This window comes from Sorex fumeus, unplaced genomic scaffold (assembly GCF_029834395.1).
Source record: "Sorex fumeus unplaced genomic scaffold, SorFum_2.1 ptg000128l, whole genome shotgun sequence".
Lineage (NCBI taxonomy): Eukaryota > Metazoa > Chordata > Mammalia > Eulipotyphla > Soricidae > Sorex > Sorex fumeus.
The window spans coordinates 37,053,548-37,074,017 of record NW_026606185.1 but is presented as its reverse complement, the minus strand read 5'-3'; the positions used below and the strand labels follow the sequence as shown (position 1 = coordinate 37,074,017).

Below are 20,470 nucleotides of genomic sequence, written 5' to 3'. Positions count from 1 at the left end.
AAATACCATGTGTCCATAACAATATCTATATGGAAGATTATGTTAACTGTGAGCAGGGGTAGATTTGCTTCCTTATCTAGGTGACCTTTCTTCTTTCTGTCTGACTTTCCTAACTTGAACCTCCAATAAACTGTGAACAAGAAATGATTAGAATTAGAGATTCCAAACATATTTGGCCTATGGCCCCCCCTTTTTTTTATTTATTTATTGAATCACTGTGGGAAAGGTTACAAAGCTTTCAGGTTTATGTCTCAGTCATGCAAATATCAACCACATTTCCCTTTACCAATACTTATTTTTTACCATGAAGAACCCCAATAAAACCCCACCCCCACCCCTTCCCGTCCCTGTGAGGCAGATGAATTCTAGTTAACACTCTATCTGCTTTGATTTGATTCATTGTTTCAATAAAAGATTCACCACTATTTTTTAGAGTTTACCCCCCCCCCCCAAATCAGACATGCTGAAAAAGCATTGTGAAGTGATTTGCTTTCTACAGCTGGGTTCAAGAATTAAATGTTGGTTTTGGATTTAGGCTATTTTACCTATTGACCCTGGAGGTATTTCTACTGAAAGTCAGATAGTTAAGAAATTGGTTTCTGTGTTCTGGAGTCGTGGCCGTGCTGGAGAGCCGCTCGCGGGGGGCAACCGGTGGCCTCGGTAGGGCGTGAAGGGCGGAGCGAAACGCCCCCCTTCCCATGAGGTTTTAGTCGCCCCCACACTCCCGGCTCATACCTGCTATCCACAAGGCTACCATGTGGCCGCCATCTTTCTTTCCAGAGAGGAGAGGGCGAATGGGGCAACACCCTTTCCCCTCCGGCAGACTTGATGGCCTGGATCAACGCATAGTCCGTTCACTTTTCTGCTCCAAGCTGCTGGGTTCTGCATTAAGTCCTTGTGCTTCTGGGGTATGGCCCCCTTTTCAGGAAGAAAAATAACAAAATGAAAACCCATTGAGTATTCTGCTTTTTGGGGGGAGGGTCATACCTGGTGATGCACAGAGGTTACTCCTGGCACAGAGGTTACTCCCTGGCACTCAGAAATCACTCCTGGTGGTGCTGAGGGGGAGGGGACCATATGGGATGCTGGGAATTGAACCCAGTTGGCCACATGCTAGGCAAACTCCCTACTCACTGTGCTATCACTCCAGTCCCAGAACCTGCATTCTTGAAGTGAACAGAAAAGCGCTCTCTCCTTGCATCTGAGGCTGCACAGCTGCTTCTCTAAATCTCTTATTTTGGGGAACACTGCAGAGTCTTCTTCTTTAACTCTTACTCTCAAATTTTTGGAGATGCTCCATATGTGATTGAAAGAATCCTTTTATTATCAAACTTACTAAGAGTTTTTGTCAGTGAAGAATGGCCAGTTAATGTTGAATGCTTTTTTTTTTTTGATTGAGGTAACAGTATGGCATTGTGCATTATTCAATTGAAGTACTATATGACATTAATTCACTTTCTTGTGTTAAATCAATTTTGCCTGGCTTATCTGGGATTAACCTAACTGATTATAGTATATAATTTGTGCACAGTGTTGATTTGATTTTCTAGTACTTTCTTGACATTTTAATTTCTTGTTCATAAAAAGTAGTGGTTTATAGTTGTGTTATATTTTTGACATTGCAGTAAGGGGACTTTGTGAAATGATTTGAGAAGTGTGTTGTCATCTGTTGTCTGGAATAATTTGAAATAAATTTACCTTAACATGTTGAATGTTCAGTTTAATGGCCTTCTGGGCCTGGAATTTTCTTGTGAAAAGTATTTCTTACATTTGTTTCTTTATATAGTTACTTGATTTGTTAACATAAATTCTAATAGAATAGACTATATTCTATACTATTTTTGAAGGTCAAAGTGCCACAATAGAGAATTTTATTTTTGACTTAATTTGTTATGTCTTTTAATTATGATCATTAAAGCTAGAATTTATCATTAAACCCTTTCAAAAATTTTCCTTTGCTTTAGTAGATGTTTTTGCTTTTCTTCTGCTCCCATTAGTGCATTTGTTTTCCTTTTAAAAAATTTCTTCTACTTAATATAAGACTGCTTTTCTAGTTAAATGTAAAGATAGATATCTTATTTTTTTTAAGTCTGTTAAAATCATTATCCTTCTAAGTTCCAGTTTCAAAAATTTTCTTTTGATGCCTCTGACCTATGATTTTTAACATGCTGATTAATTTTTTTATCTTTGTAGATTTCTAAAATTTCTCTACTTTTATTTATGATTTTACTCAATTTCTATGAGAAGTGATATAAAATTTGATTTCAGTTTCATTTATTGACTTTTGTTTTATGTCTTGGATCTGGTACACTTTGAAAAAAATTTGTTTGCTTGTGGAAGTTTTATTGCATGCATATTTGGTTTTTTATGAGTGTTAAGTTTTAAATGTCCTTATTTACCTTCTGTCTTGCTTTTCAGTTTTTGAAATGGGATTTGAAATCTTTATTATTGCATTGGATAATTTTCTTTTTAGTTCTGTGAGTTTTTCAATATTGATGTGCATGGTATATATGTAGAACTTCAAGTTCTGTAATTTGATGCATAAATTTTAATTTTTTGTGCTGGAGAATTAATACACAAAGTAAGGTTGCACGCAGATGACACAAGTTTGATATGAAGCATCCTGTCTGGTCTTCTGAGTACTGCCAGGAGTTACACCTGAGTACAGGATCAGGAATAGTCTCTGAGTACTGCTGAGTATTGCCCTCAAATCTGAAATAAAAAGCATACAAGCAACGAAGTTAATTTCATTATTTTTCTTTCTTGCCGAGGGATTTGGATTACACCTGGCCATACTAAGGGACCACTCCTCGTGTGTTCAGGTGTCTCTCTTTGTGCTTGAGGCCTTGGGTTTCAAGCCAGTCTTGGCCTCCATTTATCTACTGCACTATGTCTATGACCCTTGTATGTTAATTTTTAAAATTCATGTATTGTATGGTCCTCTCCAGGAGAGCATTTGGGTCCTCAGGGTCATTACCCATAACACTTAGTTAAACAGGTGAAATTTCAATGCAAGAACTGAGGATGTTGTGTGTTCCAACTCGGCAATGTTGGGATATCACCAGAACCACTGCAGGGTCACTTAAACTGATATAGAATATCATAAATATTATGCATTTCTGGTAGATTAACCCCTTTCTACTACAAAATTTTTACTTAGTAACTTTTAAAATGTTTAAAGTCCATGTTCTCTAATACTAATACACATATTTAATTTTTAATTTAATTTTACTACTAATACCTTATTTAATTTTTTTCCTTAACCAGTAGCTGTATCTTTTTAACTTTAACCATTGCATTCTTGGATACATATATATTTCTTCTAGATAACATATAAAGGATGTTTTTAATAATCAGTGAGATGATCTCTACCTCTATATTTCCTAGTCTATTAATATGCTTTTTAAAAAATTTTGTGGAGCCACAGCCTGCTTTGCAAAGCACTTACTCTGGTTCTGCACTCAAGGATCACACCCCTTCACTACTTGGGTGCTGATCTAGGATGCCAGTGATCTCATCCAGGTCTGCTGCTTGCAAGACAAGCCCCCTACCCATTATACTATCACTCTGACTCCTGTTTCGTTTTCATTTTTAATTTATTTCTGGTTTTCAGCCACTTCTGGCCATGCTCAGGGCCAACCCCTGACTCTGTGCCCAGAGCTTACTCTTGACGGTGCTTAGGAGATCATTTGTATGTGGTGGTCAGCATCAAACCGTTCTTGACTTGGTAGATGTTTAGTGCTGTAACTGCTCCTCTATTTCTCTGGCTCTAAAGGGCATTCATTATGGATACATATTTTCTGTTTTGCTTTATAATATGTTTATTTCCTGTCAGAGCCCCCTTTGTTAGTTGGTAAATATATATTTTCCTTTGTAAACATCTTTAAAATCTTTTAAAGCTGTTATTTGTATAATTGCGTGACTGTAATCCAGCATCTTTCATTTACACAGGACAATCTAGTTTTAAGGAAGACACTTTATTTCACTAGGTTATGATCTTTTGTTCTATACAATAAATTTATTTTGTGTATGTGTGATAATTTAATTCTGGTTCTCATTCTATTTATTTCATATTTTAGTCTAATATATTTTGTCTTACTGTTTGGTTATTAAAGCTTTGAATATTGATTGAAATTAAAGAGCATGATTTCTTTAATTTCTTAATTCTTTTAGATAAGGTTGTTTTGGTTTTATTTTAGGGGTTCTTTTATTCTATAAAAATTTGTAACATATCTTCTAATCCCTTTTATACATCATTGTGATTTTAATAGAAATTGTCTGAATCTATGTAATGCTTTGGGTAGGATGATCATCTAACAATGTTTATTCTTCCAATCCATGAATGTGAAATATCTTTCCATCTGGGTTTTTTTTCTATTTGAACAGTGTTTTATAGTTTTCATTGTATACAATTATTTTAGTCTTTGGTAAATCTGGCAAGCTACCCATGATGTATTCGATATGCCAAACACAGTAACAACAAGTCTCCAATGGAGATGTTAGTAGGCCCGCTTGAGCAAATTGATGAACAACGGGAGGACAGTGACGGTGGTAAACTCTATGTACTTTAATTTAATGACAATCCTACATACTCTTTGGACTTGATTTCTAATGGAATTCTTTTTACTCCATTCTCTTCTATTATATTGCTCGCATATAGAATTGCAACAGCTTTTTTTTAAAATTAATTTTGTAGCCTGTCACTTTACTATATTTATGTATTTTGTTCAAGAGTTTTATAGTAGTGTGCCGAGCATTTCTACATATTATAATGTGCTTTGCAAATAGTCATAATTGAATTTCTTTTACCAATTGGATTCACTTAATTTTTGTTCTATCCTATCCCTGTTTTGCTGAGGAATATTTGATCCCCAAATCAGAGGAGAACAGCACAAAAATGAAAATAAGATTGATACTCCTAATAAACATATGTAAGCATCCTCAACAAAATTTTGGCAAATTGAATCCAATAATACATTGAACAAGAGAGAGATAAGTACTGATTGTCTGTCATTTGGAATATAAACAAAACAAAAAAACTAAAAGTACAACAGAAAACAGAAAGCTCTCTTGGACTCTGAAAAATAATATGGTTATTTGGGGATAAGGGGGATGTGAGAGAAGAGAGGATTTATGGTTTAAATGGCACTGCATCCTGGTGCGGTTGCAGGATGTAGAGGTGTGTGAAGCTATATGCCTAAACATGGAGCATCATAAATGATAAACCAATCAATTTCGTTCAAAAATATGAAATACCACATGACTTACTTACAATTTTCACTGTGCACACTTGTATGCACTACTTCTGGCAGGTGATTTTGTTATTTATCTCATTTGTTGCATAATTATTTTCTTACCTTTTTTTGTCATGGCTATGCCTGGCTATGCTCAGGGCTTACTCCTTGCTCTGTGCTCAGGGATCACTCTTGATAAGGCACAAGGAACCAGATGTGTTGCCAGCGATTGAACACAGGTTGGGCATATGCAAGGCAAGGCTCTTCCACTGTTCTATTTCTCAGCCCTGTATAGTGACTCAGAATTTTTCAGTTATGCTTCAGGATCCAAGGAAAAACAGTGTGTATATGAGTTTGCTTGTGTGCAAACAAGCTAGGAACTTTCATGTTGCTAACATGTAAGATTATCTTCCGTAGGGTGTTTGCCTTGCACGCAGCCAAGATGGCCAACCCGAGTTCGATTCCTCCGCCCCTCTCGAAGAGCCTGACAAGCTACCGACAGTATCTTGCCCACACGGCAGAGCCTGGCAAGCTACCCGTGATGTATTCGATATGCCAAACACAGTAACAACAAAGTCTCAAATGGAGACGTTACTGGGCCTGCTTGAGCAAATCCATGAACAACAGGAGGACAGTGACCATTAAGTCCAATTCTTAACTCCCATTTATGGAAATTTTGGCTGATTGCTTTTTACTGTCTGGCTTATGCCTTTCTTTATTTCTATCCACTTCAAATGATATTTTTTCCAAAAATTTTACTTATGCAAGAAGTGGTATCCCTGTTCTTCAAACTGTACAATACTTTGCTTTGATTTAAAAAATCATGTATATAAAAATGACCAAATCCTTCATTTTTTTAGTGTTCACTGTATACTAAATGTTGAGAGACTGGAGTCATAGTACAGCAGGTACTGTGTTTGCCTTGCAGGAGGCTGACCTGGGTTCAATCTCCGGCATCTCATATGCATTTGGTTCCCCTGAGCACTGCCAGGTGTGACCCAAAATGAAAAAGAAAAAGCTAAACATTGAGTTTTAAACATCCATATGTGAATTAATTGAATTTTCACATAAATTACGTAAACTCACTTTTTATGTTGCATTGGGAAAAGAGAGATTTGAGAAAATAGAAATTTTGAGACATTTGGGTGATTTACACATAATCAAACATTTTCATGGAATTTCCAGAGTCTGCACCTAGATAATTCCTAGAACTCACACATTTAAGCTGCAACACTGAATGTACCTACTAATACAGGGTCTATTACTAATATCTAAATCATTTCAGAAATATTTTCTTTTTTATAAAAATTTTAAGGGATAGATATCCATTTTATTCTCTGTAATAGCATCTTCCAGTACCTAGAAACTCAAGAAATAGTGAGTGGATGAATGAATCAGAATTAAATGACTGCCATGAAAAATTTTTAGACCTAAAGATATTTCAGAATAATTGGCAAGAAAACTTGATGTGTAAATTTTAGAAGAATTTAGAAAAGATATGCTGATAGATCAGCTTAAAAATTTAGAGATAGTATTTGTGGGAAAAGATCATTATGTCACATATATTTTTCATATTTCTTAAAGTTCTGAGTCTTATGAAAGTAAAGTAAAGTAAAGGCCCTCCCGTTGATCTTCAATTTGCTCGAGCGGGCCCAGTAACGTCTCCATTGGAGACTTTGTTGTTATTGTGTTTGGCATATTGAATACGTCACGGGGAGTTTGCCAGGCTCTGCCGTGAGGGCGAGATACTCTCGGTAGCTTGCCGGGCTCTCCGAGAGGGGCGGAGGAATCGAACTCAGGTCGGCCATGTTGGCTGCGTGCAAGGCAAACGCCCTACCGCTGTGCTATCACTCCAGCCCCTGAGTCTTATAAAAATGATAGATTTTTCATTCACAGTGTTTTGCCCCATCTATCAAAATATTTTTATTTAACCAACTTTATGTGTTAACTGAATGTGTTAAATGCACAGTTCTTTATTGATTTTTTGTTTGTTTGTTTTGCTTTGATTTCCAGGATGGCGTGGGGGTAGATGAGAAACTGTCCTTACGTCGGGTAGCTGTGGTTGAAGATTTCTTTGACATTATCTATTCTATGCATGTGGAAACAGGGCCAAATGGAGAACAAATTCGGAAACATGCTGGACAAAAGAGAACTTACAAAGCAGTAAGTTAAAATATATTTAAAAAATTAGAGGAAAATAAAATCAACCTTTTGAATTTTATATTATATATGTTTTTAAAATAGATTAATTATATTCTGTCTTCTTCCTAAATTGGACCATGTAATGGTCAAACCTAATGTTTAAAGTATAAATTTTGTCAATTCTGTTCTGATAGTAATGTCACTAAGTCTATTGCATATATTTTAACCTATCTCAAGCATTCTTAATTATTTTTTTAAAATATATGTAATGTGGCATTTCCAAACAAATGTCCAATAATAGCAAGATATATTCATGTAATTTAAATTATGGACTAGGATATGAATTTTTATATTACCACCATGATTTTTACATTTGTTTCCCTTCAAGTGAATTAGTATGTTTATTCATTTCCTATTTGATATTTTAGTCACTTGGTAATACTTTATGTATTTTTCTTATATCACCTTATATTAAATATTAGACTTTGATAATTATAAGACACTAAAACATGTTGTCAAAATGATGTTATGTTATTTTTAAAAAATTAAAGTTTTATCTAGATATTTTAATTAAAATTTTTAAAAATTATGAAAATATTTTATGAAGGTTTTATGAAATAGGCTTGTGAAATAATATAGGTATTTCATCCTTTCTAGGAAAATTGGTCAGTAAATTATTCTTTTCCAATATTAACTAAATGTACATCATAAATACTTTACCAGAAATTGAATAATATATTTTTTAGAAATATTATTGAACTTTGCTTTTGGCTACCTTTATATTAACTGTTTTTAGTTATATTGATACACAATATCAGTCTGGATCCATTTTTTTTTCAGATACAGAAAAATGTGTGAAATGCTCAAAGTTTCAAATACAGGTACATATGTTTGAAAATTAGCTACTGAGCATAAGAAATAGCTTCTTTTCCATAACTATTTTTTGCTATATTTCCAGGTTCATATTGAATCTTTATAGTTGCACAATAACCCCTAATACATGTTATCTCTCCTTCTTTATGGTTTTGTTTCTTGGCTGTTTCCAAATTGCATGGTTTGTGGGCAGGCACTATTGTAATTTTCCTTACATAATTCTGCCACATAAACATTCTTTTGACTTACATATCTCAGGAGACATTCTTATCATGCTAATGACAACAATCTTCTTAAAAATATTTTTATGTAGACTAATATTACTGAACATGCTCATTTTGTCTGTCTCCTTTGCCAGGGTTCTATCTCTGGATATTGATAGAAAATTTATATCTTGAAGTACTAATATTACTAATTGAATTTTTATGATAATTCATTTTCATGAAATAGCTTACTGCACTTGATAGGACTTTTGTAATGTAGCAACATATGAGTTCAGTGGTATTAAATTAAAAGCAAAAATAAAGTGTCTTCATTGTAAGTAGTACGGCAGCCAAATTTGCTTAGGTGCCAAAAGCAATTTAAATATGATCTTTGAAATACTCTTATTTTTTATGAGTATTTCCTGAAGTGAGACATCAATTACATAGACTTAAATCTCTCCTTCTACCCCTGTTTTCTAGGGAATGTGACTTATTGCCATTATGCATGCTAAATACTTTCAATAAACTGATAAACATGTTTTCAACATGTATCACTGCATTAACATTATGAGTACCATTTCTGCATTTTGGGTTCAGGGTATCAACTTTGAAAGATACATCAAATTTATTACTTGTTCCTGTTGGGAATAAAGATCTTCTCCTTTTGCAAAATTTTAAAAAAGTATTCTTATTTCCATATTAAAGTATTCTTACCGTTTTCTAATATCACAAAGGTTTTATTGGCCTAACCTTTGCCTTGTGGTATCTCTGCATTGAATTTTAATTAGAAAATTTTTCCATTTCATGGTATATAATAATACATTGTGGAAAAAGTGAAACAGCATCAATGCAGGCAAAACTATGCACATAATTTTACAATGAATTTAAGCCAAATGTTAAAAATTAATGAAAACGTTCAATTAATGGGGCATAAAACTAAATACAGTTAAAAATGGAATGGATTGATGCTATTAGGACCCTTGACTATTGGGTCAGTGTTTAGTTTTCAATACAAATGCTTAAACTGACTAGTCATTGAATTAGCTATGTGCCCATTGAATTATAATGGATCCCATTAACTTTAAGGTTTATTCCTATGTCTAATACAACAGCTCATTGAGCATGCATGGTTATGATTATTGACCTTTTTCTCCCTTCTCTTACATGGCCAAGAAACCCTACTTACACCACTAATCATTAAATCGTGTCATATTGTATAACAATACTTTCAATAGATTTAGTAGTCTTTTATTTCCTTTGCCTTTTTTTCCCCCTTTTTTGCAAATCTTTCTATGTTTTCACTCTGCAGGAAATGGTGGCCCTTTAATATAGGATTAACTGAATGCTATTTGTTTTTATCTATCTGCTGTTTATCATTCCTTGAAATATCTAGGCATTATGTAATTTAAATCGTATTGTAATTTGATATGACTATAACTAAAATTGGAGGTTATATAGTTGATTATTCATGAGTCCTATTGGAAAATCCACATAAAATGACACATGTTAGGAATATGTAATGGCTACCATATTTTTTTCAGTCATTGATTACTGTGTCTTAGGTATTTTCTTTTTTCTACATTTGTCCCTAAGTATATATTAACTGTTACTGGTGTATTGAAAGTTTCCCTTGCAAAAGATGACTACAGTTAACTCCTATTTATCTACATTAGTAGAGTTAAAGAGAGGTGGAGATAATTCAATTATCACATTTATTTGTACTTTATTCTTTTGGAAAGTTACTACAAAATAAATGATGTCACATAAGAAATAAAATCTAATGTAGGTTCTTGTCTTCCAGTCCTTAACTCTTTCAGCTTCTGTTTCATCTCCATCATCAGGGACTAGACCACTCTTTACTCTGTTATTTGCCACTTACTCTTTAGTGCAAGCTAAGAATGTGTGCCTTTTCAGAAATATTTTTTAAATAATCTTTCCTTAAAAAATAAATGTTTTTAATTTTTTCTTGTATTTCTTAAATTATTTGTTTTGAAACTTAAATGAATTAATGTATTAATTAATTAATTAATGTAATTAATTAATTAAGTGGATTAAGTTTCAAAATTCTCCCTTGCTATTGTAAAATCAGAATACTGGTGTTAATTCGAGAAAAAAAGGGTGCAAGTGTTTCAGATTTCAGATTTTAGATATAGCATTTTCTGTTTCTTTTTATTTATTTATTTATTTTTGCTTTTTTGGGTCACACCCAGCAATGCACAGGGGTTACTCCTGGCTCTGCACTCAGGAATTACTCCTGATGGTGCTCAGGGGACCATCTGGGATGCTGGGAATCAAACCCGCATCAGCCGCGTGCAAGGCAAATAGCCTGCCTGCTGTGCTCTCAACATAGCTCCTTCCGTTCCTTTTTAAAGATTGTTCTGGTAACAAGGTTTCATTAATGTTGATGTCTATGAATTTGTTAAACTAAGTTACTGCATCGCCAGCATAATCAAATTACTTACTTTGTCCTCTTATGTAGAGGGGAAAAATAATATGTCCAGTGATATGATTAAATAAGTTTTAATATGCATAAAGGCTAGCAATATGATGAATTTTGGATTAATTCTTTATCCTATATTGAGTCACATTCATATTCATTGGTGATAGAGGTGGAAGGGCAAGCAAGACAATTAGCACAGCTCTCCCATTGCTCAAACTATAACTATAGATCTACTTTGCTTGCTCACCTATCTCTGTGTTGGTATGTATTTATGTAGTTCCAACAGGTTGTGTATCCTGTGGGTGCATGAATGCCCTCAGGATAACTCATAACCATGATTTCACTGACCTGATGGAAAACTTGAAAATAGATTTTCAAAGGTTTTAAGAGTTCCCTTAATAGCTAAATTTTATGAGATGTCAAATATTTCATTCACTTTTCCCAACGTTTGTTAATTTCCAATTTATATTCTTAAACATGTTAAACATTGTTTAAATATGAATATTTTCAGTGATATATACCATAAAGATGAGCACATCATGCAGAATTTCTGTGATATCCTGCTCTGAAGATTATAAAGAAAGATCTTTGTTCTATAAGATTTAGAATATTTACAAGGTTTAATAGCATCATTTTTTTTCCTTTTCTTTTTATAAAGTTATCTGTGCGACCTCTCTGTTTCCAAATTGAAAGTTGGGTTGGCCGTGTGCAGAACAAACACCCTACCCGCTGTGCTATCACTCTAGCCCTTTATTTTGAAATTTTAATAGAATCACTGTGATATGCACAGTTACAAAGCTGTTGATGATTGATTGTTTCAGTTGTACAATGTTCCAACATCCATTTCTTTACCAGTGCCTATTTCCTGGCCCCAATGTTCCCAGTTCCTCCCAGCCCCATCCCCACAACCTGCTTCTATGGTAGACATTTTTGTTTTCTCTTTCTCTCTCTCTCTCTCTCTCTCTCTCTCTCTCTCTCTCTCTCTCTCTCTCTCATTTTCAGATTAAGTAATGTTGTTTGCTACTGAAAGGGTATCATGCATATCCCTTTACCTCCTTTCAGCACTCGGTTCTTGTCCAGAGTAATCATTTCCAAATATCATGTCATAGCAGTCCATTCTTTGTCCTAACTGCACTCCCTCACCTACTGTATGGCAAACTTTCTGCATGGATCTGTCCTCCTGACTCTTGTTTCGACTCTCCTTGGGTATTATTCACATACTATGCTTTATTTTATATATCACACAAATGAGTACAATCATTCTTGTTTTTCTTTCTCCCTCTGACTCATTTCATTCTATATGACTCTCTTAATTTTCATACATGTTAAAGTAAGTTTTATGATTAAATTTTTCCTAATGGCTGCTCCTTATTCTGTTGTATAGATGTACCACAGTTTCTTTATTCACTCATCTGTTCTTGGGTACTTCAGTTGTTTCCAGATTTTGGTTATTGTAAAGAGTACTGCAAGAGAGATTTGTAGCTACTGTGGTATAAAAACAGCACTGTGGTATAAAAATTCAAGAAATTCATTTAGCCGGAGGTGTTTTTTTCTTTTTCCAAACAGAATATATTCAGATATAAATGAGACAGTTATATTTCAGTTTTTTTTACACTATACAGGAAGCTTTATGAATGATAATAATGTGTGAAAAGTCATTACTATACTATGTAAGGGACATAGTGAAAAATAGTAACCATTGGTTTCTACAAGGTATGTTCAAACATAAGGACCATATCTCGCTTCTTTAAAAACATTAACCAAAAAGTAAAGTAGAACAGAGGATAGAGAGATAATACAGTGGGTAAGGCACTTGCCTTGCCTAATTGGTGACTGATCCTAAGTCAATTCCTGGCACCACATATGGTTTCCCAAGCCTCAAAGTGGAGCATATCCAGGTGTGTCAAGCCTCGACACCCCCCGCCCCCAATAAAACACCCTGAAAATTAAGGTATAGTGGTAGAAACCTTGTCTCCATCATCTAGAAACTTTCTTAGACATAATAATGATGATGAGACTGTAATAATAATGAAAAGGACCTATAGTCTTTGGAGCTCATATCTCCAATTTTTAAAAACAGTGATCTGGTTCCAGAGATAGTACTGAAGTTAAAGCGCTTGCCTTATGGTTCCCTAATCACTACCAGGAGTGATCCCAGAACACAGATCAGGAATGTGCCCTGATCACAGCTGACAGTGGCTCAAAATTAAAAAGAAAAAAAGGTGGGGTATGTGTATGTTTTAGGGTGTGGGGGGGGGGAATTGCAGTAAAACAAGTGAAACTTTTTGGTGAAAGGCTCCTGGAGTTCATAAGAAAACTTTAAGCCTCAGACCAACAGATTGACTATTCCTCAGTTACCAGTACTCTAGACCTGAACAGGATGATTTTTTTTGTTTATTGTTTTCTTTAGTGTCTTTGTTGTAGGTCTAATTAGCATATGAATATCAGTGTTTCTCAGAGTTCTCTGGTCTGAAGTAGTTTTGTTTGTTTGGGGGCTACAACAGCCTATCCTTAGGGATCAATAGAGATTACTTCTCACAGTGCTCAGGAAAACATGGGTGGGATTGATCCTGGCTTGGTTGCTTGCAAGTTAAGTGCCTAATCTGCTGCACTATTTCTCCAGCCCCCTGAAATAAGGTTTCATAGAATTTATTGAATTTTACACTGTTGAATAGGGCTTATCTATTTAATTCAATGTTTAGTCTCAGGATTGTTTTCCAAATATTTTTTGTCTTCCCTATCACAATGCTTCAAGTTTTTAAGTTAAATTTAATTGATTTGGGTTAAGCCATTGACCTCTGTATCTGCATATGGATTTAAAATATCTATGGATAAGAGAAGTTAGGCAATCAGTTTGACTTCCAATAGCCTTTGACACTTTCATGTGATTGTTTTACAAATACATTTCTGTCTCCCAATGACCAGCTGCATTCCACTCAAGTATTAGGAAGCACACAGAAGGAAATATTAGGCCTGCCACTGGTAAAGCCATAGACATCCTCGAAAGCAATGGGACACGCTTGGTTGAGTGAATCCTAGTGTGGCACATGTGTGACCCACATTCCTAGATGCCTGATAATTAGAAGTTTAAAACTCATTCTGTATAATGATGAAGTCCTCATTTAAAAATATCTACCACAAGGAGAAATGATTTTTAATTCAGTGTTTCTTAAAGATGAGAGTATCATTTTGAAATAGGTGAAAGTAGTAGACTAAATACTATGAAATTTTGCTAGATTTCCTAGTATTACTCTTACCAGAATCGGTTAATAAATATAAAAATGCCATGAGTATGTGTCTCTTCCCACTTTCTTTATGATTTATTCCCTGTCCTGCCTCTAAGTCAAAGCTACAGATAGAAGTTTACTGATGCTAAGGGTAGAGGAAAATTTTCTCTGGGGCTTGGAAATTAATTTCATGCCTGTAATTCATCTTCCTTGACCTAATGCAAAGAATAAATAAAAATAAAATGTCTGGTTTTGCCATTTTTATGCAGGCGACACTGTTTCACTTTGTTGTGATAAATGTCAGTAAAAAGCAGCTTTTATGAATATCAAGTAGATATAGGAAAAAACAAATTATTTCAAATTCAAATGGTTTTACAGACTTTTTTTTTAGTACAAACCCAGTGGTACTATGATGAAATAAATTGGTGGTGTGGAATTAAGTTTTATAACTAGTACATCCAGGAGAGATTACAAGTAAATCACTATTCAATCACAGCTATTTGACAGTACTTGCGTGAGTTTCCTTGAGTTTATTTTTTTCTTTAGGGCTAGATTAGATATTCACAGAATCATATTTAGACCCTGATTGATGGGTCTATATGTATTTTTCATGCCACTATATGAGCACAATGCAGAGCGATAGCATAACGGGTAGGGCATTTGCCTTGCAAACGGCCAACATGGTCGACTCGAGTTTGATTCCTCTGCCCCTCTCAGAGAGCCTGGCAAGCCACCAAGAGTATCTCGCCTGCATGGCAAAGCCTGGCAAGCTACCCGTGAAGTGTTCGATATGCCAAACACAGTAACAATTGTCACAATGGAGACGTTGCTGGGCCCGCTGGAGCAAATCGATGAACAACGGGAGGACAGTGACAGTGATTTGAGCACAGTTTAGAAAACTGCCTGGATCATTAGTAAGTATTTAATAAGTAGTTGAAGGAAAAAATTCACCATGCCTTGAGAAAGCCTTGCCTTTTTGATACCAGCTAAAAGATAAGGAGCTCTTACTATAAATAGACATTGCAATAAGATCTGAGATGTAGCTCAGGGCTGTGAAAACTGCACTGCATGTTTACACTGAAGAGTGCCTTGGAAAAGTGCAATTTTGAAGACACTGAATAAGATTTAAAAATTATTAAATACAGATGCTTCCCATTTGCTTTATAGGTAAAACATTGATGGTCTGTTAAATTACACTATTATCCTTGAGGCAGGATATAAATGCATCGCTTACTCTTCTTCACATTGGCTTATTTTATCAGATACAAATCCATACACGTGTTTGGCTTCTCGCAGCTGATCTTTAAATGTTTAAAACTGACTACATGTAAATATGATTCACACACACAATAGTACATTTTACTGAAAATAATTGTTTAATATAAATTTAGAATAGTTTTTCTTGTGACTGATTCAATAAGCTCACAATGAGCTCACCAAAACTGGCTCACTGTTAATTTAATAAGAAACCAATTCATTAATATATGTATATATATACATATATACATATATATAGTATTGAACAGGTCTGTTTTAGTGAATTTTCTTAAGAGGGAATTAACCTTTTGGAGACCGCTAACTACATTAACTCTTTGTGTCCAGCCTAGTAAATTGCTACGTTAGTGCACCCTTGTGGTGGAAATGAGCTAGTGCAGGTTTAACAAATTAATGCTAGAAGTAGGTATTTCTCATGCGTGCCCACAGGTTATTCCGGTGTACTCTAATGGATTAATGAATAAAATATTTAGTATTTATTAAATTTAATGCATATTAAGACCTTTATTTATAGATGTATCATAATATGAAGAAGGAATATGATATGGGAGACTAGCATGAGGTATTAGAAATAAAATGGTTCCAGCTTTCAGCTCATACTTGAGTTTCAAACATGTTAACCAAATTATATAAGTGTGATTTACAAATTTTATTCTACGGTTTTTTGGTGCTCAAAGTAATATGTATTTTGAGATAATAATTGTGCTTAACATTTAAATTGACACTTTTTTGAAAAAGTTGTCTATTTTTTAAAAAGTTGTCTGTGGATTTTGTCACAAGCTATAAGCAGTCTTCTCTTCACCAGATAATATGAGATCTACTTTTTTCCTAAAATCATCTGTGCTCCTTGGTGGTTTGGTTTTAGCAGATGCATGATACCAACCCATGACTTCATTTATGATTTTCTCAAATTAGACATTATTATTCACTATCATAATAATAGTTTTATTATAGTAAAATGAAACCAACCTTTACCTGGTTCATCATTGCATCTTCTCTAGTCTCTATCTTGGTTTTTGTGGTTTGTATTCTCCCAGTCAAGACATACCTTAATCATATCTGTTCTTTAAACATAGTAATGGAAGAGGTAAACACCAAGAGAAATGATACAGTGAACTAGATGCTGCTTTTGAGAATTTTGGAATTTGAACCAATTTGACATCTTATCAGAACTTTTTTTAAGACATCTTATTGTCTTATTTCTACTTTGGACAAACTTGCAGGCTATCGAATGTAGCCTGCCCACAGGGCAGAGTCTGGAAAACTCCCCGTGGCGTGCCAAATATGCCAAATACCAGTAACAATGATGGGTCTCATTCTCCTAAATAGCCTTGAATATAATCTCAGGGCTAGGATGAAAGAGACGTTACTGGGGCCTGCTCGAGACAATCGACGAATAACAGGATGATGAAATGAAATGAAAATGAAATGAACCAAGAAATTTCTAAGTGGGTGTGGTTTTTCTCTTCAGGAGAGAACTTTCAAGTAAGCATATCTTTTGTTCTATTACTCTATGAGTAATGTATCATTGCATAATCTAAAGCTATATCTCTCAATTGTGCATGAGAAGGGAGAAGACATTTGGCATTGCCCCCAAAACTCCACCCTTCTAATATCCTTTTTCTTTACTATTAAGTTAGCACTGTGGCACTGTAGCACTGTCCTCCCATTGTTCATCGATTTGCTCGAGTGGGCACCAGTAATGTCTCACAACAAATTGTGAGACTTGTTGTTAGTGTTTTTGGCATATTGAATACAGCACAGGGAACTTGCCAGGCTTTGCCGTGCAGGCGAGATACTCTCAGTAGCTTGCTGGGATCTCCAAGAGGAGCGGAGGAATCGAACCCGGGTCAGCAGCATGCAAGGCAAACGCCCTACCTGCTGTGCTATCGCTCCAGCCCCTGGAGCGTAACTTTAACTTATCTTGCTGTGACTTACTATTAAGTTACAGGAGAATAAGCCCCTGTTAGTGAAATAACAAAATGACATTCCACTATTTCAAAAATCACACATAATGATAAATAAGTGGAATCTTGGGGGTGGGGAGGTGCTTTTATTTGCAAATTGTTCTGTGGTTGAAGAATTCAGACAGCAAATTTTATCCATGGCACATCTTTATCACCTCACTTTGCCTTCCCAAACTTATGGAATACATTGCAGAGAAGTCTACTATCTTCATTTTCCTTCCATTTGTCCTTGGGTGGCTAATTCTTGACCACGCTGAGTGACTACAGCAACTAAAGTCTTGAAATTGGTAATTTCTAAGGAAACACAATACTCCCCTGGAAAAAAATGAGAAAGCAAGTAAATATCCAGACTGCTCATGTGTACAATTGCATTGTTTTTCTTTATTATATTTCTTTAATGTCATCCTTTACGGTGCAAGTAATTATATAAACATTTGCTTTTTCTGAGTCATTTTATTTACATGCAATATTTGCTGACTCTTTTAATTTTACTATTAGAAAATATGTATGAAGAAAAACTTTTAAATGCCCATCTGCTCATTTTTTTTATTAGTAAAAAAAATGCTCTTACGACAATCTGTTCCTTAGCAGGAAAATATTCTAATATAAGAAGTGATACCAAAAAAGAGTTCTCAAAACTTTTGGGATGCACCTTCAACTTATCTGACCATATCTCTTTTTGATATTTTTGCAGTTATTCAACAGATGACTTTTAATTATAGCAAAATGCAGTTCAAAGATGTTCATCATTATAGAAAAGAAAACAGGCAAATAAAGCTCTTTGCAAATCAATACAGCTAAATTTCAAGTGTAATTAGTGGAACAAAAATCATTTCCAAAATGTTTATTTTAATTATGTTAAATTAATGCTATTTATTTTTTGCCTACACCTTGATCTACTAATGTACTGTCTTGGAATATTACACCTATATTTTCCTCCTATTTTTCTCAGTATTTTTTCTGGACCTTCACCCAGACTGAGTGTCTTAGACTTTTGCTGTGCATTTGTAATATCCCACAGTCCCCACAGATATTTACTGATGCTATTGCACCCCACTTTCTGTTCCTCTCGTTTTTGCTTTAACTTTCAAAATTGCCTTTACCTTTTGGCTAAAATTTGATGGAAACTGTCAAAAATTTTCCTGCCTGCTTTAGACCCACTTCAGATTTGCCAGTTCATTCAAAACTTTACCACCTGTTTTCTTGTATAAACTCCAGCAATTATCTGCGTTTAGAATATAGTCCTTTACTTTAGACTAGTATTTTGTACATTTTGTATCATAGCTCGTCATGTCTATTTAGTGCACTGTGATCAGTTTTAAAAAGTGATATAGAAATAATTTATATTATGAATGTATTTGAGTGCTTTCTTATGACATATAATGAATTTATTTATACCTGTACTACTAAACTCTTGGAAAATATTGTTTTAAGTGGCTAATGGGCATTGTGATTTCAGATTGCTTGCAGATAGCTCAGAATTCACTTCTACCTACATTATTACTCAGTTTGGCTCTTGTTATAGTCTTAGATTTTTCCAAACATAAAATTTTAAGTGCTCTTTAGGCTCTAATGCACAGTTTGATTTATCTTAGATATAAGTATCTTGCAAAGTTGCCAGGTTTAAAAAATAAAACATAGCACCCCCGGTTATACTTGATTTTAAGAGAAATATGTTAGTGTAAAATTTCCCAAATATTACATGTTTATCCAAAATGAAACTTTAATTTGGTATGCCTATATTTTACCTTGTAGCCTTAACCCTATTTAAAAATGAGTCAAAGAGATTCAAGAGTAGGACAGTCCACTTCACTCAACTAAGTAAAAAACAAGCTAATGGTTGTGATGCATGGGTGTGAAGATTGAATGTAGAAATGACTGAAGAAGAAAGAAAAGAATGAAAAATATATTGTGAGCAGGTACTAGTACAATGGAGTAAATGATAGCCACATCAGAGTCATACTAAAACACGCTTTATACAGCAGTAGGAAACCAAATAAAAAACATCAATCTCTTCTATCACATGCAACTTACCATATTAGTTCTTTCAGAAACAGTAAAGGTTCTGATCTGCAGCAAATGAAATACGATCATGTTAGTCAAATATCTGGCATTTTACATAACTGGTTATTCTTCTTTATTTACTTTTTACATATGAGTACTATGTTGATGCTTGAAAGTATTTTTCAGAATCACTTTAAAAATCAGTAAATTATCAATACACCTTCAATAAATTGATTTTTTTAGATTCATTAGTGCTGTCGAACAATATGCAGTGGTGTTTCAGATAATTATTATTACTGTGCATTTAACAAAATGTTAAATAAATGTTTACCTGAAGAATGTCTTCATCATTGCAAGTTTATCTCCATTTTCACTACCACAATTAATAATTAACTATGAAGAAAAACATGATGATATTTATTGCTCAACTTCTCTCATGCATGAAATGGGTAAAAGAGAACCCATAAGAACAAATCATTGGCTAGACGTTTGAGTCTTATCATGCACTTATATCTAGGTTTGCTGTTGAGGTATTTGCAGGCATTATAAAGTAATTTTTTGCATTATGTTAAGATCTAATACAATAGCTTATAAATAATATGATTATTATAACAATAACATAATAGCATATAATAACACAATAACAATAAAGAAAAAATACATTTGGATAACTTATAACTATTCAAATTGAAATTATTTTTAAAAATTTATTTTTAAAGGACTGGAGCAATAGTACAGCAGGTAGGGCATTTGCCTTTTATGTGGCCAACCTGGGTTCGATTTCCAGCATCCATATGGTCCCCCAAGCACTGCCAGGAGTCATTCCTGAGTGCAAAGCCAGGAATAACCCCTGAGCATCGCCGAATGTGACTCAAAAAATTTAAAAAAATTTAAATGTAAAAGATTTTTATTTAGATGCATGGTTTATAAGTTGTTAATATTAAGGATTTCAGGTAAATAATATTCCAACTCCACATCCACCATCAGTATCAGCTTCTCTGTACAAAGGCCCCATTTTTTGTAAAGTTAAAAAAATGACTACAGTGTAGGTCACATTTTTACAGTAGTGTTAATGCTCATGGTTTGGATATACACTTATCTCACC

General features: G+C 34.3%; 1 protein-coding gene across 7 annotated transcripts in view; it reads left to right on the top strand.

The window, feature by feature from the left end:
• Nucleotides 1-20,470, top strand: part of NOL4 (nucleolar protein 4) — a 313,852-nt gene that overhangs the window by 63,235 nt on the left and 230,147 nt on the right. For 5 of the 7 annotated variants that reach the window (XM_056138036.1, XM_056138035.1, XM_056138034.1 and 2 more), the window contains exon 2: nucleotides 7,248-7,397. In XM_056138036.1, the coding sequence (XP_055994011.1) occupies nucleotides 7,248-7,397 (150 nt within the window). Of the gene's footprint in view, nucleotides 1-7,247; nucleotides 7,398-8,194; nucleotides 8,258-20,470 lie in introns of those variants that run through there. The other 2 variants (XM_056138041.1, XM_056138039.1) reach the window with 2 other exon arrangements.